A 23,440-nucleotide genomic window follows, 5' to 3' on the forward strand; every position below is an offset into this window, starting at 1 on the left:
CCAGCATTCCTCCAACCACCCACCCCCCTTTCCCTGCCCTAAATACACAGTGGGTGGGTGAGACAGTCAGAGATGTGCCTGATCAAACAGATCACAGATAAATAACCATTTATGGAGAATGAAGCTGGCGCTACTCCAGGCACTGGGCATTTCGTCTGCTTTAGCTTGTGTAACCCCCAACACAACAGGAGGCAAGAATTATTAATCTCACTTAACCAAAAAGAAAGCCAGGGCAGGTAAAACCATTTGCCCAAGGTCACACAGCCTGTGAGTGGCACAGTGGGCCTTCCTTATGTCCTCCAGATCCACTGTGCTGTTTCCCTTCTGTTATGACACGGAGCTTGGCAAGGATCCTATTCACAGTTCTCCCAGGCCCGGAGTTCCAGGAATGTGACCCTTTGCTGCAGCAGCCTCTGGGGCCCAGGGCACTGGGGGCTGGGCCAGAGATTGAGCAAACAGCAGAAAAGGCACAGCTCTTTTTCTCTGGCTCCTGCCCTCCCAGTCCCCACCTCGCCCTCCCTTCCTCAAGCATCGAAGTGGAGACCTCCCTCCAGGAGCACAGAGCCCAGCTCACCTGGCTAGAAGCTAGGGGCCTGCCATGGCCTCCCCAAGGCCCCTGCTGCTGCTAGCCCTGCTGGCCTGCGTTGTTCTGGCTGACCAAGGTGCAAGAGGGGATTGGCGGCTGTTCGGGCCAATGGAGGGTGGGCAAGGGTGGTCCGGGCTTAGCCATGCCAACTAACACCTCCTCCCCACAGAGTCCTGCATGGGCCGCTGTACAGAGGGCTTCAACGCTGACAGGAAGTGTCAGTGTGATGAGCTCTGCTCTTACTACCAGAGCTGCTGCGAGGACTATGTGACCGAGTGCAAGCCCCAAGGTGCATCCAGAGGGGCTGGCTGGGCCAGGGGTCCCCTCTGCAGCTGGACACTCACCACCACCCACTCTGCCCGCAGTGACTCGTGGGGATGTATTCACTCTGCCAGAAGATGAGTACGGGGCCACTGACTACCCCGAGGGGTCGAGAGGGAGTGTCCTCACACAGCAGGAGAGCACCATGCTGACCCCTGGCCTGCAGACCCAGCGTGAGGAGTCTCCTGCCCAGGTACCTATTCTGATCACTGAAGAAGAGGCTCCAGGAACTGGGCAGGAGACCTCAGAGCCTGAGACCCATGCCGAAGACATCCCTGAGTCCCCAGCAAAGGAGGAGCTATGCAGTGGGAAGCCCTTTGACGCCTTCACTGACCTCAAGAATGGCTCCCTCTTTGCCTTCCGAGGTGACTCCAGGGGCACGTCTTGGGGGTAGGGGTCTGCCCCTGGAACATCCCCTCCCTCACACAGCCTCCCGCACTCTAGGGCGGTACTGTTATGAGCTGGATGAAGAGGGAGTGAGGCCTGGGTACCCCAAGCTTATCCAAGATGTCTGGGGCATTGAGGGCCCCATTGATGCTGCCTTCACTCGCATCAACTGTCAGGGGAAGACCTACCTCTTCAAGGTACCGGGCCCAGGGGCTGTGGGTCAGGGTCAAGGGTGTCTAGGCAGGGGTGGAGGGCTGCTGTGCCCAGGACTAGGGTGGGCAGGAAGGCTGAATCCCAGCCTGTGGTCCCTGACTGGGGCTCTTGAGGACAGGCAAGCCCAGGGCTCCATGTCCTGGGCGACAAGCCTAGAATTGGGACTGCTGCCTTGGGTGGGGGACTCTGCCTGTGCCCAGCCAGCTTCCTCCTCACTCCCTCCTCCTTCTCTACCCCTTAGGGTAATCAGTACTGGCGCTTCGAGGATGGTGTCCTGGACCCAGATTTCCCCCGCAACATCTCTGAAGGCTTCAAGGGCATTCCGGACAACGTGGATGCAGCCTTGGCTCTCCCTGCTCATAGCTACAGTGGCCGGGAGCGGGTCTACTTCTTTAAGGGTACTAAGGGAGTGGGTGCGAGAAAGAGCAGGCAGTGGGGTGGTCTCGGTTTGCCTCCACACTCCTCTAGGGGCAGGGTCAAACTAGGCTTGCCCCCTGCCAGGAGCTCCTATCTTCAGCAGCCTTGGGGCTGGCTTTCCAGCCTTGCTCACACGTTCCCCCCTCCACCCCCCCCCACCGGCTTCCCCGCTCAGGGAGACAGTACTGGGAGTATGAGTTCCAGCAGCAACCCCGTCAGGAGGAGTGTGAAGGCAGCTCCCTGTCTGCCGTGTTTGAACACTTTGCCCTGCTGCAGAGGGACAGCTGGGAGACCCTCTTCGAGCTTCTCTTCCGGAGCAGACCCTCTGGTATGGAGGGAGGGCAAGTCTCCCTTTCTCCTCCTGGGACCCTCTGGGGAGGGGCAGGGCACAGCAGGCCAGAGGGGGCTGTGATTGCAGAGCTATGGATCAAAAGCTGTTTGCTCAGGCCAGACTTTGTTTCTGTTGACCTTTGGGGGGAGGTCCACCTGGACCCCACACGTTGGACTTTGCCTAGCACAGCCAAGGGCATAGCCAGCAGGAGGAGTGACCGTGGCTGAGGCAAGTGGGGAGGGCTGTAGTGGAGGAAGGCCAGGAGAAAGAGCACTGAACAGGGAGTCAGAGGGCCCGGGTGCTGTGCTCTGCCATGAGCTTGCGGTGTCCTTGGGCAAGGCACACAGCCCACTGTTGGGCACCAGATGAACTCTACAGGCCCCCAGGGTTCTCATTAACCCATCCCCTCCCACAGGTGGTGCTGGACAGCTCCGGTTCATCAGCCAGGACTGGCTTGGTGTGCCCACGCAGGTGGATGCGGCCATGGCCGGCCGCATCTACATCTCGGGCTCAGCTCCCCGATCCTGGGCCAAGAAGCCCAAGTCTAAGTGGCGTAGCCGTAAGCGCTACCGTTCACGCCGTAACCGTCACCGTGGCCGAAGCCGCAGCCAGAACCCCCAGCGGCAGTCCCGTTCAACCTGGCTGTCCTGGTTCTCCAGTGAGGAGAGCGGCCTGGGCACCTCCAACTATGATGACTACGACATGGACTGGCTTGTGCCTGCCGCCTGCGAGCCCATCCAAAGTGTCTACTTCTTCTCACAAGGTGGGAGCCTCTGCCATCCTTGGAGCTTGTCTAGCTGGGTCTTCCCTGCTGTCCCTGGTCCCTCATGGGCTGAACATAGCCCTTGGGTGCTGACTCCAGAAAGCCAGGGTGGGAGTCCTTAGCTGCATTTTGGATGTTCACTTACCCTTCCAGGAGAGACCCATGTCTTCTTTCTCAGGGCAGGACTGGGCAGGGCCAGGCTGGGTCTCACACACCCTCTCCCGACCTCTCTTCCAGACAAGTACTACCGAGTCAACCTTCGTACACGGCGAGTGGACACTGTGAGCCCTCCTTACCCACGCTCCATCGCCCAGTACTGGCTGGGCTGCTCAGCCCCTGGCCACCAGTAGGAATCTGAGCCCACACAGCTGGGCCCTCCACTGCTCCTTCCTCAACCTCTTCCTCCCAGCCCAATAAAGATCCCTTGACCCTGAGTTTAAGACTACTGTCCTGACTGGGGTGGACAGGCAGGAGACAGGGATCTGCTTGGGGAAAGGAAGGGAGGCTGGGCCGTCACAATGTCTTGGGGGAGGAGAGCCACCTTGTGTCCAGTCCACATTGAGTTCAGGCCCTCTCCATGAACCCAAAAAGCTCTGGGCTGAGGAGGGCCTCATGAGTGCTAGCCTTCCTCCTGAACTAAGCAGCCCCTACCAACCTACCAACATTAGCAGGAGCTTGAACCCCACTGATGATGACAGGAGCTACCAAGTGCCCCTCCTAGCCCTGGGCTTGCTTTGCCTCTTGGAGTTGACTAGGGTCTTGGAGGAGAGAGAAGGGGCAGAGGGAGGTAGGCTTCTGGCTTAGCTTTCCTGCCCATCCTGAGCCTGCAATGTGGTTAGCCTAGGGAACTGGTGTGCTCCCCCAAACCCACCCCTAGGATGAGCCTTTCTTTGAGGACTCTGTCTTGGGTCTGGGGTGTGCGGTACTGAAAGTCAGAGGAGAGGGAAGGGCAAGAACACAAAAGAAATTCAAACGCACCCACTTCTCTTAGAAAAGTGGCTCCAAAGACTTACAAGGATGATACTCTGCAAATACAAACATCTTTCTTAGAATGCCTTGATTGTACCTGTGGAACCTCCTCTGGTTCTAGGTTCCTGGACTCCAAGAAGCCCATTTGGGCTTTCAAAGGGTTGGATGCAGACAAGTCTCTAAAGCAGACCTGAGGGCAAGCTGGTAGTGACATCTGCTCCCCAGCCCTGCTGAGGGCGGGGTGGCTGTAGTTCACCTGCTATCCCTGTCATCCCTGTCATCACCTGCCATCCCTGTCATCCTCATCCTGCCCAGCCTTCGGTTGTGGCATAGGACTCCACCCACTCTCCCTTAAAGGTAGCCAGCGCCAGGGCACTGAGGGCTCCAGAAGGGGCAGGTGAAGCACTGGGAGCTCTAGAGAGAGGGGTTTTTTTGGCTTCCCGGAAGGAGTCCTAGGAAGATTTTCACAAAATACAAGATTTCATTTTTAAAGATTTTATTTATTTATTTGAGAGACAGAGAATGAGACACAGAGAGCATGAGAGGGAGGAGGGTCAGAGGGAGCAGCAGGCTCCCTGCCGAGCAGGGAGCCCGATGCGGGACTCGATCCCGGGACTCCAGGATCATGACCTGAGCCGAAGGCAGTCGCTTAACCAACTGAGCCACCCAGGCGCCCAAAATACAGGATTTCAGACACAGACTGCTGGAGTCCACGGTGCGAGGAGCTGGGCTCGGACCGGCTTCCTTTATGAAGCCCCGGAGGAGCAGGGGCCACAGAAGTTTTGCTCCACCCATACCCACACAAGCCCCAACACTGCCCCTGATCTCCCCTCCTTCCTCTGGGACGGCTCCGCTCCCCTCAAGCTGGACATGAAACCTCTCCCCTCCTGGAGGCGGGGCCAACCCTCTGAGCAGGATAAAATGCCAGGAGGAGGGGTGTGGTGCGGGCACAGCCTTGGCATGGCCCTCTGGCTCCTCATTCTCCGCCAGCTCCATGGCCAGCCCTGTGGATGCATCCTCACCAGGTGATCTGGTGGGGAAAGGGTGGGCAGGGGGAGAATGTGGGGAAGGTGGAAGCGAGGGAGCAGAGAGTCGGCTGGGAGTTTTGAGGCTGGGATGGAGGCTCTTGCAGGGAGTACTGGCTTGACTCCTACTCTGGCCCGCAGGCCATGCCAGTGGGTTGGGTTCCCCCCGGAGAAAGCGGACCACCTTCAGCAGGGGGCAGCTGTTGGAGCTGGAGCGGGCGTTTGCAGCACGGCCCTACCCCGACATCGGCACCCGTGAGCACCTGGCTCGGGTAACCTGCCTTCCTGAGGCCAAGATACAGGTGAGCAGTGACCCCCTCTCAGGGTGGGGGTACTCTCGCACAGTCCCTTTTTTCTGGGTATCCCGCCTCCAGGTTTTGCTTTCCCTGTAGCTGGGGAAGGGGGAGCTGGAGCCAGAAGAGATTCCTTTTTCCCTTATCAGGTGTGGTTCCAGAACCGCCGGGCCAAGAGAATCAAGAACAGGAAGGCAGGAGGCCTAAGCCCCAGGCCCGAGCACACCCAGAGAGCCCGATCTCTTCCAGACACCCTCCAGCAGGCCCGGGAGCCCCGAACACTAGGCCAGCTTCCGCCCTCCAACAGCACACCTCAGTGTGCCTCAATGAGTCGACATGCCTCCTGCCCAGCTCCCGGCTTGAGTCCAGGGCAGGGCTGGGCAGGGGCTAAAGCTGTAGCCCCATGGGGACCAGCTGGGGCTGCAGGGGTCCACCTTTCTTCAGAGCGAGCCACTCCCCAGACCTCATTGGGCAGCTTATCTGACCTCATCTATGCCTCCGCCATCGTCACCAACCTGGACCACTCCTAATCGAAGCCTAGAACTTGGGAGACCGCTCCTCTGGCTCTGCGGCCCACCCTGCCCCTTAGGACTAAAGACATCAGAAGTGGATCCCCCACCCCACCTGTTACACAAGGGAGTTCTCTTATCAGAAGGAAGGTTAGCTGAGGCATCCCTCCCTCCCACTGTCCTCCAGGCCAGCCCAGAGTCCCCAGGGCCTGGCTCCTGCTACACAGCGCCCTGCCCCTCCTGGAGCCTACGCCCATCACCATGGCAGGAGGTACCTTCAGAGAGATGGGTAAGGGCCGGGTTGTCCACCTCTCTGGAGCCAGGCCTGGCCCCCAATTCTTCTCACCCCGGCTGACAACACCTCCTCCCTCCAAAGAACGGGCAGCCGCCCCTCACTTTCAGGCCATTAGCTAGCTGCTAGGTGAGTTCGGTGAGGAGAGCACAGAAATGAATTCCAGCCTGCTGGGAACCAGGGCCCCCTCTTCTGACCTGCCACCACCTGGACAAATGAATTGGAACCATGGATCTGAAGAGGAAGTGATATTAAAGTAATAAAGTAGAAAGAGGAGCCCAGGGCTTATGTTCATTTAATTTTCACAAAGATCAGATTGGCTGCCCTCTGACCTGAGGCTGTGGAGACAACCTGATTTAGCTGGGGGGTGGGGGCGTGCGTGCTGGCAACCTTGGGTTTTTGTATCACCATCATCTGTAATACCAACTAATCTCCAAATAAAACCCAAACTCTATACACTTAATCTGGATTGTTGTGTGCTGCAAATGAATGGGGACAAGTGCCGTTTGCTTTTGAGATGTATCTCCATCACCTAATCCCTAAATAGGGCCAGGTTTCACACAGATCCTGGGTGGGAGGCATTACCCAGGCTTCTACTGGGATTAGAGGGACAGTTAATTGAAGGGCTTAGGGCTCTGGCTGGGAGATGGGAGCCTCTGCCGGCACGTTCTGCTCCTGCTCCCACGGCTTCCAGGCCGCTCCAGCTGCTTCCATTTCTGGAGCTGCTCTGCTCCAGGAAAGCATGGAGTTTGCAATCAGTCTGGGCTGGATTCAAATCCTGGCTCTGCTATGTAACCTTACAACTCTCTGAAAGTCTATGAGCCTGCAAAAAATGGGAGGTGATAATACTTGTCTTCTTTCCATTTGGGGAATGAGAAGCAATAATGTTAAGTGAAGGGCTTCATGTGGTGTGATGCGTTATAAAAGCTCTCAATTCACCGGAGGTGCCTTCCATCTCCATACAGCAGGCTAGGAGAAACTGGGAGGACATCAAACTTCTTGATCCTCTGGCCTCCTGCCAAGAACTCCCCTTTTGCCCTGGGAAGCCCTGGGCCCAGACTGCACTGGAGAAAAGTATGGGGTGGTGAGAGATGGAGGAAGTGGCTGAGAGCAGAGAGAGTGCTCTTCTCTGTGACGAGAACCAGAGGACAGGCCACCTTATTGCTATCTCCAACTCTGCCCCTGCACGCGGAAAAACACTTTGCACGGTGAAGAATCCCTTGGCAGAAACTAGGTCTTCTGGGCGCCTGGGTGGCTCAGTTGGTTAAGCGACTGCCTTCGGCTCAGGTCATGATCCCGGAGTCCCGGGATCGAGTCCCACATGGGGCTCCCTGCTCAGCGGGGAGTCTGCTTCTCCTTCTAACCCTACCCCTTCTTGCGCTCTCTCTCTCTCACTCTCTCTCTCTAATAAATAAATTAAAAAAAAAAAATCTTAAAAAAAAAAAAAGAAACTAGGTCTTCTACCTTTTGATCTCCAGCAGCTAGCACAGTACTTGGCTCATAAAGCAGTTCTCAAAAGTGTTCAAGGCCACAGAAGCCTGCTGACTTGTGAGGAGGGGCTTGGGATCAAGGTAAGGACCGCATTCTAGTGAAATGGGTGTGTGTGTGGAATGACCCCAATCTCAATGTGAGAAGACACCCTGCGGCAGAAGCTGTTTGAGGGGGCCTGCTCTTTATCTAACATTTACAAGCCTTCCAACCTTCCAATCCAGGTATCTGGGGGGTGTGAACGCTGAAGGCTATGTGGTCCCACACGCTACCTGGCCCACAGAGTTCAGCAAAGTACGATAGCCACAAATCTCCACAAACATTCAGTGTAGCTTTTAAACTCAGTCTTAAATGGTCTGGGTTGCTAGAAACATTATAAAATGCCATCTTAACTTTTTTCTCACAGTTGACATTTCTTTCAACCAACAACAGAACTTCTAAGATTTCTCAACAAAGTCATCTATGGTGGAACAGAAGGAATGAAACCTTCCCTCTCTCATGCACTGTCTGGGGAAGCTCAGACTGGCTATGTACCAAGTAGAAACTAGCAAGCACTGTAGAGCAAATGTCTACTGAACCCATGAGCGTGTAATTTCTTTCCTCCTTTTAAAAAAGATTTATTTGGGGGGGGGGCAGAGGGAGAAAGGGAGGGAGACTCAAGCAGACTTCCCACTGAGCTCAGAGCTGATGCAGGGCTCAATCTCATAACCCATGAAATCATGACCTGAACTGAAATCACAAGTCAGACACTTAACCAACTGAGCCACCCAGGTGCCCCCTAAGTGTGTAATTTCTAAGAACAGAAGAGTACCCTGGGGAAAAAAAAAACACCATAGGAGTTCATAGCATGAACAAATGGAAAGGAATATAGGAACCATTAGGAAGAGACCCTGAACAAATATCAAAACTAAGGAATCTTTGAGCTTGTGTGTTGTCACAAGATTTGAAATAAGAATGCAGTGGATACAACAAATATTTATTAGATAAAAAACTGACAGTTTTTAAGTACCTTTACACAGATTCTATCAGTATACCGCTAATCTAATTTCTTTGAAGTTTAACATTACATGGGGACTTCAGAACAACCTATCAGTCTTTGGCTCCATTTAACAGAGGAAAGACCACAGCTGGTCATCTGATTTCTCTCAGCCTCAGTTTTGTCTTCGGGAAAAGGGGCCTAAAGTTATTTCCTCTTCCAACCTCCAGGATTGTTATGAAGACCAAAAGTAATCACGTAAAACAATTACTCAACTGTGCATGTTTATAAACTATTTTCCGCACTCACCCAAACCCAGATTTTTTTTAAGATCTTATTTATTTGACAGAGAGAAAGAGAGAGACGAACACAAGCAGGGGGAGTGGGAGAGGGAGAATTAGGCTTCCTGATGAGCAGGGAACCCGATGTGGGGCTCGATCCCAGGACCCTGGGATTAAACCCGAGCCGAAGGCAGACGCTTAACGACTGAGCCACCCAGCGCCCCCCCAAACCCAAATATTTTAAGAACCTACATAAAATATCCTCCGTTAGGCTTATGTATGATGATATGTATACGTATTCATAATATATTACGTGTACGTATTCATGCGTATGCTTATTCATATTCACATATACACTTAAATCTGGAAACAGTCCCGATCTACAAAGAACGTCTCCCTTTATTAGCTGAGACAATCCACAGTAGGCATACTCTTCCCACCAACACACACAAAGCACAAGAGATTTTTCAATTAAAAGCAGACATACTGTTTTGCCATCTAAATTGGTTTCATTTTTGGAGGCAGAGCAAAGGGTGATGGAAAGGTGGGAAGTTTAAGGAGGGCTGGTGAGTGGTAGAGACAGGCAGAAGCATATAGAAAATCTGAAAAAGGCGAGCAGAGGATGAAGACCGAAACTAAGATTCTGGAAAGGCAGCTGCCTAGCTCCCAATTTCACCATCCTGTACCAACCTTTCTCTTATTTGATGTCCTGTGATCAGTTCCTCTTCTGACACAAACTGGAGAAAAGGAATCCTTTCTGCTTTTTTGGAGGTTACTGATCTAAATTATAGGTCTGCATCAAGGATGTGTGGAGCAAGGGTGACCATCGATTTATGCACTTGGGGAAGTTCAAGGCAATATGGTCTACTTCTGGGAAGACCTGGATTCTATTTACTCCTGAAGGAGAAAAACCCAGCTTTGGCAGTGCCCAGATGGACTAGAGAAGGCAGATGGGCACTGGGTTCAGGAGAAGGAACTGAAAGACCAGTTCTTTTCAGTTGTTGTCTGACTCTCCTTTACTGCCCCTCTGAAAATTGACAGAGTACGGGGCTTTGGCAGGAAGAGCAGGTGGCCTTGGCTTGGCCCTCTGACTAACCAGAGCTGTGGACAAAGGGCCTGACAGGTTGACTGAGAGTCAGTGATTGGCAGCTGGGAGCCTGGAGTCTCCCGAAACCTGCTCCAGACTCTGATGATGACCCATCAGTTAAAGCTCTCCCAACTCGCCTTCCATCGCCCGCACCATGACATACAGCTCGGCCAGGCCCACCACAGAGGCCACGATCAAGGCAGCCAGTACCCGCTGGGGAGAGAGAGAACCAGGCTTAGGGGATGCAGGCCAGCATCCAGCTCTGCAGCCTCTGGCACCTCTAGTAAATATGGAGGGGGGAGCGTGCGGGGACCCGTAAGTTGGGGGGAAAGGAAGAAAATAGGATCTGGATTCTCTTGAGGTTATTATATACTCCCATGACTGCTGGACAGCTCAAATGCTCCTCTTGTTTACTACATACGTTTACTACTTGCTTAACACCTAACTTGTTCAAGGCACCTTCACATACGTCCTCTCTCTCCCACCAACACTCCCACCCGGAGCACCCTGCCCTGCCCAGTGCCTATACTTACTGAGGCCATTTCCGTGAAGATGTATTGGCTTCCAAGGTAAGTGCAGACGAAGGCAGCTGCCACCGTGACAATAAAGTTGAAGATGGTGATGACCAGAGCTTTCACTGACCTCACTTTGGGGAAGAACCCAGGAAAGAAACCTTTAAGTCAGCATCCTCCACAAGGCTCTCTTATCTCAGGGCTGCCTCCCCCATCAACTGGGTTTCCTTCAAACAGCAAGCCTGAATAGCTCAGGCTTAAACCCAGAGCACTGGGGTGGGAAGAAGTGCCATGACCAACCCCTCCCAGGGAGAGGCTTTAGCAATGTGATTTCCCAGTACCTCACCTTGCTTTCCTAGGTCACTAAGAGTCCCACCATGCCTTGAATCCTGGGAAAAAGAAAACACAAATGATTCCAAATGGCAGCAGCTCAGAGGCAGCCCAGAGAGTATCCATTTGTCAGTCTGGGCTCTGCTCTCTTTATTTCCCAACACATTAACTCTGCCTTCTCCATGGATTCTGTTGTCGGGGACCAGCTGGATTTTTTTCTGAACCACAGATCCAGCATTTCAGAGAAAGGACATAGGTTCCCAGTACCCATCTACTCCTCTCTTGCTCCAGGGTGGGAGCATGTCACAGAACAATAGGGAGCCCTGTCAGAAGAAAGGCTCCAAGGCTTATCTCCATCTCTATGACTTTTAAGAATCAGTCACCATCTGAGCCCAGAGTCTCAGTAAAGGAGTTGGGAATTATATTAGGTTTGTATGCAGCAGAGCTTCTATGGTCCCTGACTCATATAAAAACCAAGCTTCCACGATGTTTTTTCCCTCTGTACCTCTTCCCAGCACAGGGCTCTGCTTTCAGGAGTTACTCAGGCCTTGTACTGAAGAGCAGGCCCTTACCTTACAGGTGACATTGTATGTGATCCGTTTATATTCCTCATTGGCGAGCTGTATCTTAATCTTCTCCAAACGGGCCACTAGCTCTGGGTTCTGAGGCAGAAAAATCAAATGAGAAGGGTATTCCCGGCTTGCTAGGAAGCCATGTCACAATCATTGGTTCATTGGTTTCAGGGGACAAAGCACTGCTAAAGGGTGCCAAGAGACCCATGCATTCATTAGTTCTGCCTCCACTGCTTTGGAAACTTTTTTGGGGGGATCTGTTTTCCAAGCTGTCAAGCAAGGAGGACAGTATCTGGTTCCCCCACTCCAGCTCTCAAGGATTTAAAAGACAAATTTTTGAGCCCAAAGGTTGATTCATAAATCTGAATGTATCGTGAGTAAGTCCAATTCAGCCAACACACACTCTCAGAAATATATCCCTTACATACCCGGGGAGGCTTCACAACCTCTGGGAGATAGATTTCACTGCCTTCTAGGAGCTCATGAAGGTATAGTGTGGAACCTGGGAAGAAAAGATTTTTACAAACGTAATGATGCATAGGACTAAGGTTGAAGGATTAAGATCAGAAAAGGGTCTGACCCTTCTATTTTTTCTACCAAAATAAAACATGCCCATCCCTATTTTAATTCATCTCCAAGATCATTTTCAACTGAGAAGAATTGAGGACAATTCCACAAAAATATCTCCTAGTGCGCCCAGCTGACTAAGTGTCAGCTCTCAATTATCTTGCCAATGTCACAGCTAACAAGTAAGCCACTTACATTTGCATTTAGATTAAGTCACACTGTGGCCACAATAGAAATGCCCTAAATAGGTTTAAGTCACAGTGATGCTAAATACTCAGAGAACAGTGTACTAGATGATCTCTAAGATACTTTTTACTTCCAATAGTTCTAGTAGTTGTGCAGTCTACAAAGGGTACCCTACTTCTGGGTAGGCTGTTAATTCTGACAAAAGACCTTACAAACCAGTTTGTCCTAGTCCCTCCCTTTACAGTTAAGGGAACTGAGACTCAAGGATGAGAAACGACTTCTCCAAGGGGAGTTTGTGGCAGAGCTATGACTAGAACTCAGATGCTACTCCCAGTTCAGGTCTTTCAACACACCTTTCCATCATCCTATGTGGGAAAAAAAAAGAAACTATCAGATTTGACTTCCTTTTTTTAATTTTTTTAAAGATTTTATTTATTTATTTTTGACAGAGAGATAGAGAGCACAAGTAGGCACAGAGGCAGGCAGAGGGAGAGGGAGAAGCAGGCTCCCTGCTCAGCCCCACCCTGACGTGGGGCTCGATCCCAGGACCCTGGGATCATGACCTGAGAGGAAGGCAGCCACTTAACCGACCGAGCCACTCAGGCGCCCCAGATTTAACTTGCTTTTGAGATGCAAAGAAATCCAGATTCCCAAACAGGACAAGCTCACTATCCTAAGTTGTTTTCTAACGTGGCTTAAAAGGAAGAAACTGAACTTGTGCGGCGTTACTGGGTTAGAACTGGACTTCCTCAAAGGTCAGACGGCCCTAAGGCGGCCTGGTAGTGAAGAGGAGACTCTCAAGAGAGCAGAAACGGCACAGGTAAATTTTGTCACCCACGAGAAATCCCCATGGAAGCTGTTGGAGTGGGTTGTCCTACGGTTTATGAGGTGACTCTTGGGTTGGCTAGATGACCGTTCCGCGGGTGGAGGAGAGTGATGGATTTTTTCCCCCCCTCACAACGATGCTAGAGGTGGGAAAAGACTAAAGAGGGAAAAGACTCTGGAAAAAGAGAGGCGAGTCCGGGCTGGAGACTGCGGCTCACCCCTCTCTCTCAGGTACTGATGCAGCTCTCGGATCAGGCGGAAGGAAACGAGGCGCGCGGAGCCACTGGAAAGATCACCGACCTTGTGCTTCTTCCCCAGCGCGGCTTCAAGTTCTGCCCGCAGCTTCCGGGGAAGCTGCTCTGGCTCCAGCTCCCCACCGGGTCCCAAAGCGCGAACCAAACGCTCGCCCGCCAGCAAACAAGACGCCATCTCTAGCGGACCTATGGTCAGGTGACCGGGGGCCGGGACTTCCGCCCATCGCGCGCCGGAAGGAGCATGGAGTTCACGGGGCGGGATGAGGCGGGGCAGAGGGCCAAGGGGGCGGGGACGCAGCGCGGGGCAGTGTGGGGCGGGAGCAGAACGCCTCCGGCGGCGGGTTGGGCCCCGTGTCAACAGCCGAGCGGGCGCTCCGGCGGGATATGGCGGGCTGTGTGGCCCGGCGGGCCCTGGCCGTGGGTAGCCGCTGGTGGTCCCGCTCGCTAACCGGGGTCCGGGGGCCGAGGCCGCTCTGTGCGTCGGGTGGAGCTGGGGCCTTCCCACCAGAGGCGACCACGACGACGCGGAGGCACCTCTCGTCCCGGTGAGGGACGGAGCGCGGGGCCCGTACGTGGAGCCCAGGGAGTGTGTTCCGTCCAGGGAGGAGGCCGGGCCGGCCGAGGGTGATTGGAGTTCGACCCGGGAGAGGGTTCCGGCCGGGAGCCGACCTGCCCTGCCTGGGATGTGTGCCAGGAACAGAAGGGAGCGCGTCCCAGAGCCCTGGGTTACGCAGGACTGGCTCTGAGGGGGAGCTAGTAACCCTCCCGGAGCGAATCCTCCCTCCCCAAATGGGGATCTCGAGCGCTGTTGTTAGTGGGCAGCCTTTTAATTAAGCCCTAGGGCTCTTGACTTGAACCCCCAGCCCCGGATTGGGACAAAGCCACCCTCAGAAAGATGCTCGAAGTGGGAAACTGGACTCTTGAGAATGAGCCCTGCGTGGGTTCCGGGTTTCAGCGTGACCTTGGGGAGATTGGTTCTTTCTGTGTGACTTGGGGAGGGGGCTTGAGGCCATGGGGAATGGTGTAAGCATTGTCTCTAGCGATGGGACAGGCAGGTCAAATTGGGGTTGGAGGATCAAGTGAGAGGAAGGAAGCATAAGGTTCACATCTCCAAAATGCTAAGAATAGCAGACCTTGGAAGGACCCCTAGAAAGAGCAGCCCTGTCCAGAGAGACCACTGAGAGAACTGACCTTTTGGTGGCTGAGATTAGACACTGGTATTGGGGAGAGATGATAAGTATTTGCAGTGTAAGATCCCTGTGAAATGTGATGTGAGTCTGAACAAAAACTAGATTGAGAGACTACTAGGTGCAATGCAGGGAGTGCACTAGGTTGTTTGGAGAGGATTGCTAAGCAGTTCAAGGGCAGGGTGAAGGCTGCAGTTTCCAGGGGTAGACGTAGATGGAGTTATACAGAACAAATATTTCACACACAGTGGCTCTGAGGGGGAACACGGCTAATCAGACACAGGCATTGCTCCCAGGGAACCTACAGTCTCTAGTGGAGATAAGACATGGGCACAAATAACAGAAATGCAAGGTGGGAAGGGCGGTTAAAATGCTGTGGGAAGTCAGGAGGGTGGGTCAGGGAGGAAATAGAGGCAAGGGGTATAAATAAGCAGGGTGCGAGGGCATGATATGAGGAATGCTGAGAGTGAAGAGAGAAGAAAGTGATCGGGGAGCAGTCAGACCTAACACAGAAACTGAGGTAGGGCCTGTGGCTGGACCTCAAAGGGGGAAAGGCAGAATCTGGAGTGGTGGTTTGTGAGGACCCTTACCTGTTTCACCTGCCACACTGCTTTGGCCCTTCGCTGCTCTCACTGCCTGGCTCCTCAGTCTCCTAGTAGCTTTTTCTGATGGGATAGGTACCATTACCTTCTCAGCTTTTCAGCTGCTTGTTCTTTTCCTTCCTAATCAGAAACCGACCAGAGGGCAAAGTTTTGGAGACGGTTGGTGTATTTGAGGTGCCAAAACAGAACGGAAAATATGAGACCGGGCAGGTGAGTGCTGGGCTGGGTCATCTGTCATTTTTTTTCTTTCTTTCTTTTTTAAAGATTTTTCCATTTATTTGACAGAGAGAGATAGTGAGAGCAGGAACACAAGCAGGGGGAGTGGGAGAGGGAGAAGCAGGCCTCCGCCGAGCAGGGAGCCTGATGCAGGGCTCGATCCCAGGACCCTGGGATCATGACCCGAGCCGAAGGCAGACGCTTAGCAACTGAGCCACCCAGGTGCCCCTCATCTGTCATTTTCAGGGTGCGCCCTGCTTCTGAAAGGGTCAGTTTTGGTCATAGGCCTGAATGTTATGGTTTTCTGCCTTGATGTTTAGTGCCAGACCAGAATCACAAATTTTTTAAGATGAAGTTTCTGTTTTCCTGGATGTGAATCCTTTTCATGTGTCAGTGGGTACCCTTTCCAAGTAAGTGTGGACAGAGATGATTTTTTTTAAAGATTTTGTTTATTTGAGAGAGAGCGGGCGAGCACATGAGCAGGGGGGAGGGGCAGAGGGAGAGGGAGAAGCAGACTCCCCGCTGAGCAGGGAGCCAAATGCGGGACTCCATCCCAGGATCCTGGGATCATGATCCGAGCTGAAGGCAGACGCCTAACCGACTGAGCCACTCAGGCGCCCAGGACAGATAATTTGAACCAAAGTGAGGAGAGGGCCAGGTTGTTGAAGAATCCTGTAATTTAGTGGAAGGTGGGAAGCCAGTGGGGGGAGCTTTCAGAAAAGCACACCTTTGGGGACGCCTGGGAGGCTCAGAAGTTTCAGCGGTTGACTCTTGGTTTGGGCTCAGGTCATGATCTCAGGGTCCTGGGATTGAGCCCCGCATCTGGCTCTGTGCTGGGTGTGGAGCCTGCTTAAGATTCTCTTTCTTCCTCTCCCTTTCCTTCTCCCCTTCCTCCCTCTCTAAAGAAAAAAAAAAGACAGAGAAAAAAAAAAAGGAAAGCAAACCTTTAATACTTTGTCATAGTTGAACTGATTGCAGTGTAACATACGCTGTGGGTGTGAGGCTATTGTTTTTATATCAACTTTGTGCCAGATCCACTGAGATTTAGGGCCCTTGTAAGTAAGGACTTTTTGTTTATTCAGCTTCCCACTCCCCTTTTCTTGTATGCCTACAGCGGACTGGGTGTTGGGCGTTGGACTTGAACCAGAAAGTAGTGCCTTCGTAGAGTTGGCAGTCTAGAAAGGAATTACGGGGCGCCTGGGTGGCTCAGTTGGTTAGGCGACTGCCTTCGGCTCAGGTCATGATCCTGGAGTCCCGGGATCGAGTCCCGCATCGGGCTACCTGCTCAGCAGGGAGTCTGCTTCTCCCTCTCCCGCTCCCCCCCTCTTGTGCTCTTTCTCTCTCTCTCTTTCAAATAAATAAATAAAATCTTTATTTATTTATTTTTATTCTTATGTTAATCCCCATACATTACATCATTAGTTTTAGATGAAGTGTTCCATGATTCATTGTTTGTGCATAACACCCAGTGCTCCATGCAGAATGTGCCCTCCTCAATACCCACCACCAGGCTAACCCATCCTCCCACCCCCCTCCCCTCTAGAACCCTCAGTTTGTTTTTCAGAGTCCATCGTCTCTCATGGTTCGTCTACCCCTCCGATTTCCCCCGCTTCATTCTTCCCCAATAAAATCTTTAAAAAAAAAAAAAAAAAGAAAGGAATTACGATGGGGTCAGTGGCTATGCACTGTGCTGAGTGGAGGGGAGGTCAGGGAAGTCTTCCTAGAGCTGTAAGCTACGGTCTAAAGGATCAGCAGAAGTCAGCCAGGTGAAGAGGGGGTAAGAGTGTTCCGACGAGATCGGGCGTGCTCAGGGTGGGATGGCCGTAGACGTGTGCCGGTAAGAGTGTTCCGAAGCTGGTGGGGGTGGGTTACAGAGTTCAAGAGAAAGATCGGCAGGACCTCATGCTGGGGTTGCAGCTACTTGTGCTGCTTAGCGGTCTGAGTCCCACCTGGAAGGACTTGTGGACTGCACACTCACTGAGACTCTCTTTCCTCTTAGCTCTTCCTTCATAGTGTTTTTGGCTACCGAGGTGTCGTCCTGTTTCCCTGGCAGGCCAGACTATATGACCGGGATGTGGCTTCTGCAGCTCCAGAAAAGTAAGTACCCCTGTCATTGTGCCTCACAGTACCCTCAGGAGGAGGCCTGACTCATGGCTGACGTAAGTAATTGGGGTCCCGGGGGGGAATTCAACATCCTCCTGGGCCATCGGAACAGTCCCAGAGTACTTTCCGGACACCATGGAGACAAAAGTGCTGAGTGCCAGGGACAGTCTTAAAAGCCAGAGGGTCCCTCTAGGCCTCCCCAGGATGCTTTTCCAAGCTGTTCTCTATTTGCATTATAAGTAGCCCAGAAGGCGTTGAGGGACTAATTTTCTTGATTTTTTGACATTCAGTTAGAATCTTTCTTTCAATTTCTTATCACTAGAGTACATTAAAAAAGAAAAGGCCTAGTTCCATTAAGTAATCATAGACCACCTCAGGGATGTGAGAAGAGTGGGGTACTTGGGGCTTCAGGGATGGAACCAGCAATTTGATTTTCTCAACATGGTCCCCTTCTTCCAAGAAGCAGCCAGAGAGTAAGGCAAATGGAGACTGTGCATGGGTCCTCCATATTTCCTTGTTGGCCTCTGATTGGGGAGGGGCTGGGCCTGGTGATGCTGCGCAGGTACCCAGCTGATGCCAAAGCCCCTTCAGATCAGGCACTAACTAGTCTGTCTAGGTAAGGAGGTGGTAGGGAGCTAGGGCAGGCACCACTTCTTCTCTTGGGGTGATCTTGGGCTTTTCCTCCTACCCTCTAGAGCAGAGAATCCTGCCGGCCATGGTTCTAAGGAGGTGAAAGGCAAAACTCACACTTACTATCAGGTGCTGATTGATGCCCGAGACTGTCCACATATAGTAAGTAAGCAGGATGGCTGGGCCTGGGGTTTCTTTCCATGGGAAAGGCCTGAACCTGATGGGGACAGAGGGAGGGAGAAGGGTCAAAGAGAGCCCAGCCCTGGGCCCCAAGTTCTCAGGACTGGATAGTGACTAAGAAAATCTCTGACTCACTTCTTGCCTCAGTCTCAGAGATCTCAGACAGAAGCTGTGACTTTCTTGGCTAACCATGATGATAGCCGGGCCCTCTATGCCATCCCAGGTGAGTAGTGAGCATCTATCTGGTGTGTCTCAGAAGATTCTGATGCCTTTCCGATGTCCTTTAATCTGCTAGGAGGGATTGTAGAAGCTGAGAGTGATGGTGCCAGGCTCGTCCCACCTTGGGACAAGGCCAGGCATTGTGTTTCTTCTCAGCCTTGTTCCTCCCTTTTTCTGTGTGAGTTTCACTGTTTCTTTTCCCTCTCTGTGCCAGGCCTGGACTATGTCAGCCATGAAGACATCCTTCCCTATACCTCCACTGATCAGGTTCCCATCCAGCATGAGCTGTTTGAAAGATTTCTTCTGTACGACCAGACAAAAGGTGAGCTCTCTCAAGAAGGGAAGCTGGAATGGGAGAGCCTTTTCTTCAAAGGACAATATCACAGAAGTAACTTCAAAGCTGTATATCCACAACCTTATTCAACCTCCCATTAGATCTATCAGGCGGATGGCTATTATCTCTTCCTAATAGATATGAAACGTGAGGCTCAGGGATGAGAAGAGGGCTGATTGCTAGTGAGTGGCAAAGTCAAGGTTACAGTAGGGTCTGAAGACCTGGGCTCCTCACTCCCAGCCCCTTTCTCTTCCCAGGATGTCCCGTAGCTGCTCGGGGCTTATTCTGGCCTGGTGCCTTCTTCTGGCCTGTGCTTTTGCTTCAGGTCCAGGTGCCTCGTTAACCTGGGTCGGCACTCGGAAGATTTTTCTAGGAGGGGCAGTCGGAGAACACCCGGGACTCTGGCCTGGACTAACTAGTTATCTTTTGCCCCAGCACCCCCTTTTGTGGCCCGGGAGACACTCCGGGCCTGGCAAGAGAAGAATCACCCCTGGCTGGAGCTCTCTGATGTCCACCGGGAAACGACTGAGAACATTCGTGTCACCGTCATCCCTTTCTACATGGGCATGAGGGTATGTACCTGGCCTGGGCCCCTTCCCTCGGGGTGGGCCCCCAGATTTTCTGTGGTATCCCCAGGGTGACTGTGGAGTGGGTTCTACATTTAAGCCATGTGCCTAGTGGTTCTTCCAAGTGCTGCACGTATTGGGAGGACTCCAAGATCTGGAGCAGCGAGACCCTCAGGTTCTGGGACGGAGTCCTCCAGGCTGACTCTCCCTTCTGTTCTGGTTCAAAGGCTTCCTGTTTATAAAGAATACACACATACTTGTTTAAATAAGTAGAGGCTGATCTTCACACTTTGTATGCATTAGTCAGATGTTTATTGAGCTATTTCTTGCCTGGCTGTGAGCTTCAAATAAACATGAAACCCTGTCCCTGCCTTTCAGGAGCTCATGGTAGTGGGAGAGGTTAGCAGAGAGCACATCAAGTGTTGTCATAGTGTTGGGCTCTGGGAGGGCCGAGGAGGAGGAAGGTGGCCTAAGCCAGGAGTGATTGCGGGGGGGCGGGGGGGTGCAGCAGCTAGCTGGAAGACTGGTGAGAAAGGGAAGGGCCCTGTGGCTGACTTCCATTGGCACCCAGCTCCGTTGGTGATCTTGACGGGATGAGGAGGAGGGAGGCCAGGGACGGGGCCAGGGGAGGCTGCCTTCTTTGGGGCTTGTTGGCCGTAGTCCAGTCACCATCCCACAGACACTCGTGACATTGTTCTGTCTCTGCAACCTTCCTGGAATACACCTACTCAGTTGGAGAGCTGTTGATTGGAACAGACTTGGTCCTGCCCTCTGGGACTTAAATTCTTTGTTTTTTCCCCAGGAAGCCCAGAATTCCCATGTCTACTGGGTGAGTGTGTGCCTGGGGGTGGGGGTGGGGGTTTGGAGCGGGGGAGTTTGCCTCTGGCCGGAGGGGCCTGTGCACTGCAGGTGTCCGTCTTTGTTGCCTTTTGCTTTCCTAGAATTCTGGGTGGGCTAGCCCAGCTCTGTTCTTTCTCAGCTGTGAACTCTCTCCACCCCCCACAGTGGCGCTACTGTATCCGCTTAGAGAACCTCGACAGTGACGTGGTGCAGCTCCGGGAGCGACACTGGAGGATATTCAGTTTATCTGGCACCTTGGAGACAGTGCGAGGCCGAGGTGTGGTGGGAAGGGTGAGCATCATCAGGCTAATAATGCCCAGTTTCTGGTCCTTCCCAGCAGGCCTGGGGCTGAGTGCCTGCTCTCCTCTCCTCTGTGGCTAGGGACAGAGGCTCAGTGTGTGAATGCCTTGGGCTGTTCTGGGTGACACCTCACAACAACCCCATGAGATAGGTTTCTTACAGCCTGATTCACAGATGAAGAGAGGTTGCGAAGTGAGTTAACTGGCGCACGGTGCCGTGGCTGATGGTGGCAGGACCTGGATCCGAATCCAAGGGTGTCTGATATCCGCACTTGTGTAGAGTCCTTGTTGCCAGCACAGAGCCTTATTAAACATACGAACATGAGTGCCCTTCGGTGGGCTCCGCCCCCCGCCCCCCGCCGCCCCCCCCCACCGAACCTCTGCTTCTGGTTGTCCTTCCTCTGCCTCTTTTTTTTTTTTTTTTTGTTAAAGATTTTATTTATTCATTTGACAGAGAGAGAGCTAGCAAGAGCAGGAACACAAGCAGGGGGAGTGGGAGAGGGAGAAGCCGGCTTCCCGCCGAACAGGGAGCCCGATGTGGGGCTCGATCCCAGGACCGTGAGATCACGACCTGAGCTGAAGGCAGATGCCCAGCGGCTGAGCCACCCAGGCGCCCCTTCCTCTGCCTCTTTACACACCTGCTGCCTCTGCTGGTCCAGAAGAGATCTGGTTTTGCAAATCCTGCACTACCCCACCCTGTTTCCTGAGAAATAGAGTCAGGAGAAATGGCCAGTGGCCACATTTAACATGTATTTATCCCCATCAGCACGGGCTTGGGAAGCAGGGTGGGATATTGAGTGAGAACAGGCCTTTGGAGTGAGATAGTTTGGCTTTGAATGCCAGCTATGTGTGGTTTACTCACCACATAACTTTGGGCCAGTTTAACCAAAAACCTCAGTTTCTTCCTGTTAAATGGGAGTCACACCTATTAGTCTCATAATTACCAGGAGATTTAAGTCAGCAAAAGTTTGCAGAACACCACCCTGGTCCTGGCACTCAGGCACTCCGTGAATGGACTCTGGAAGGGCTATTTTTTTTTTTTTACTTTTTTTTTTTTTTTAGATTTTTTTAATTTATTTATTTGAGAGAGAGAGAATGAGAGATAGAGAGCACGAGAGGGAAGAGGGTCAGAGGGAGAAGCAGACTCCCTGCTGAGCAGGGAGCCCGATGCGGGACTCGATCCTGGGACTCCAGGATCATGACCTGAGCCGAAGGCAGTCGCTTAACCAACTGAGCCACCCAGGCACCCTCTGGAAGGGCTATTTACAGAAGAGGTCCTATGCCCGGCATCTTTGCCCAGTGGCCTCGGATGTTGAGTGTGAGGTTCTCTTTCCCAGAAGCAGAATGCAAGGCCCACGTCAGTGGCTGTGCTCCGGGAGGTGGTACTGGCCCGCAGTCATTGTGGGAGGCCGGAGGGGGCATCGTCCTGATGAACTGGCAGCGTGTGGCCCCGGGGTACAGGGAGCTGGCCCGGCCTTACGGATTTTGCCTGAACCCTCCCAGGAACCCGTGTTATCCAAGGAGCAGCCCGCATTCCAGTATAGCAGCCACGTCTCCCTGCAGGCTTCCAGCGGCCACATGTGGTGAGTAGGCTCGTGTGAGACGGGGCGCCTCGACTCCACACACGCAGCCGCAGCTCAGAAAAGCGAGAGCTCAGAGTTTGCTGTTAATTCTGGGCCAGGTGACATCTAGAGATGGAGCTTTAGCTGCTGTTCATTCTTGGGTGGGACTTGTCTGATTTTTTTCTGTTTTCTAGTTCCTGTGATTTCATGGACTAAGGACTTAGGCCCAAGAGGTCTGACGGTTTGGTGCTGCACTGAGTTGCCCATGTAGCTGGTTTTCCTCTGGTGGTTCACTCCTTAACCTGAAAGTATGGTTGGGTAGCTTATGCAGCGTACATCTAAGGGCCAGAATCAGGGCAGCTGTGTTTCTTCTTTTCATGTAGGGCCAGGAAGGGCTCTCGGGTTTCTGGACCAGTGTTATCCTGACATGAGCCAGGCTGGAGAGAGCCCATCCTCCCTCATCCTGCTGTGTTCAGTTCTGGAGCTGAGGGCCTTGGGCTCTCAAGATCCTCAGTAGGGCCTCAGCCCTCACTCCCTCTAACCCAACTTCTCTCTGACGCACAGGGGCACGTTCCGCTTCGAGAGGCCTGATGGTTCCCACTTTGATGTCCGGATCCCTCCCTTCTCCCTAGAAAGCAATAAAGATGAGAAGACACCACCCTCGGGCCTTCACTGGTAGGCCAGCTGAGGCTTGAGTGCCTAGGCTCGGCCCCTGAAGAACAGCTCTCATCCCACAATTGCTGCAGAACTCTCCACCATGGGCCACAGTGGGTCTCTTTATCGTTTGCGCCATTTGATTGTGGGGTTCTTTTTTGGTGGGTGGGTCTAATCATTTTCTCCAGAAGACCTGTGTAGGACTCCTCCAAGGCTGGCCTGCCCCGTAAGCCCTGGCTACACTGTGTTCCAGTAAACCTTTCCACCAGGACGTTTGTGTTCAGCTGCCACAGGCCTGGGGTTTCCTGGCCTGTCACACAAGTTGTTTGGAATATGAGGTTTGGTCAATAAACCAGTGCACACCTGGCCCCCCTCGCCATTTCTGCCCCCGGGGTCTCAGGCTCCCTTTTTGACGCAGTGGGGGCCCTTGGTTGCTGTCCTTGCTGCCTTTCCAGCAAACTGCCCCACCTACTAGAGTGTATCTCTTTCTCTCCTGAGGCTGGGGCTTGGCTGGACGTCTCCCAGGGTCACTGTGCCTCTCAGCCAGTGGGGTGGGGACTAGACTGGACTCCTGTTGTCTTTACCCTCTGCCAGATGCTGAGCAGGAGGCCAGCATCAGGCTCGGGCTCTCAGCACTGGCCACCATTGACATCGCTGGCCTCCTTGGGCCTGGGACGGAGTGAGGCAAGCAGTGTGAGTTCCCTGGAATAATAGGCCTGCCAGCCGCGAGCTTCTGTCTGTCAGGCCTTTCCAGACCGCAAATGCAGAAACTTAGCCGAGGAGGGGACTGAGCCAAGCTACTTTCTGAGCCGCTCGCAAATCTCCAAGAGCCAGAGATGAAATGTGCTGCATTTTCCCCCGAAT

The 23,440-nt window shown here is 53.0% G+C and overlaps 4 protein-coding genes across 5 annotated transcripts; 3 read left to right on the forward strand and 1 right to left on the reverse strand.

Moving 5' to 3' along the window:
- The first annotated feature begins 415 nt into the window (after positions 1–415).
- Positions 416–3,452, forward strand: VTN (vitronectin). The gene is made up of 8 exons (XM_021704164.2): positions 416–662; positions 756–875; positions 952–1,272; positions 1,352–1,491; positions 1,749–1,905; positions 2,100–2,252; positions 2,671–3,018; positions 3,256–3,452. The coding sequence occupies exons 1-8, from the start codon at positions 599–601 to the stop codon at positions 3,366–3,368; spliced, it is 1,416 nt and encodes a 471-aa protein (XP_021559839.1). The 5' UTR covers positions 416–598; the 3' UTR covers positions 3,369–3,452.
- Positions 3,453–3,630: 178 nt separating this feature from the next.
- On the forward strand, positions 3,631–5,835 carry SEBOX (SEBOX homeobox). The gene is made up of 4 exons (XM_021704458.2): positions 3,631–3,805; positions 4,881–5,012; positions 5,154–5,314; positions 5,455–5,835. Exons 1-4 carry the CDS (start codon positions 3,631–3,633, stop codon positions 5,833–5,835), a joined length of 849 nt encoding a protein of 282 aa, XP_021560133.2.
- A 3,188-nt stretch (positions 5,836–9,023) lies between these two features.
- TMEM199 (transmembrane protein 199) lies at positions 9,024–13,380 on the reverse strand. Its single transcript, XM_021704261.2, has 6 exons — positions 13,149–13,380; positions 11,781–11,854; positions 11,353–11,442; positions 10,797–10,839; positions 10,472–10,584; positions 9,024–10,151 (listed from the first exon to the last, which is right to left on the reverse strand). The coding sequence occupies exons 1-6, from the start codon at positions 13,357–13,359 to the stop codon at positions 10,056–10,058; spliced, it is 627 nt and encodes a 208-aa protein (XP_021559936.1). The 5' UTR covers positions 13,360–13,380; the 3' UTR covers positions 9,024–10,055.
- A 107-nt stretch (positions 13,381–13,487) lies between these two features.
- On the forward strand, positions 13,488–22,943 carry POLDIP2 (DNA polymerase delta interacting protein 2). Of its 2 annotated transcripts, none has more exons than XM_021704448.1 (11): positions 13,488–13,729; positions 15,102–15,183; positions 17,189–17,286; positions 17,988–18,084; positions 18,250–18,325; positions 18,536–18,643; positions 19,091–19,227; positions 20,024–20,050; positions 20,227–20,352; positions 21,864–21,943; positions 22,487–22,943. In XM_021704448.1, exons 1-11 carry the CDS (start codon positions 13,569–13,571, stop codon positions 22,599–22,601), a joined length of 1,107 nt encoding a protein of 368 aa, XP_021560123.1. In that variant the 5' UTR covers positions 13,488–13,568; the 3' UTR covers positions 22,602–22,943. The 2 variants fall into 2 exon arrangements, with proteins under 2 accessions (XP_021560123.1, XP_044777679.1); XM_044921744.1 differs by having other exon boundaries at positions 17,243–17,286.
- The last annotated feature ends 497 nt before the right edge of the window (positions 22,944–23,440 follow it).

This window comes from Neomonachus schauinslandi, chromosome 15 (genome assembly GCF_002201575.2).
Source record: "Neomonachus schauinslandi chromosome 15, ASM220157v2, whole genome shotgun sequence".
NCBI classification, from domain to species: Eukaryota; Metazoa; Chordata; class Mammalia; order Carnivora; family Phocidae; genus Neomonachus; species Neomonachus schauinslandi.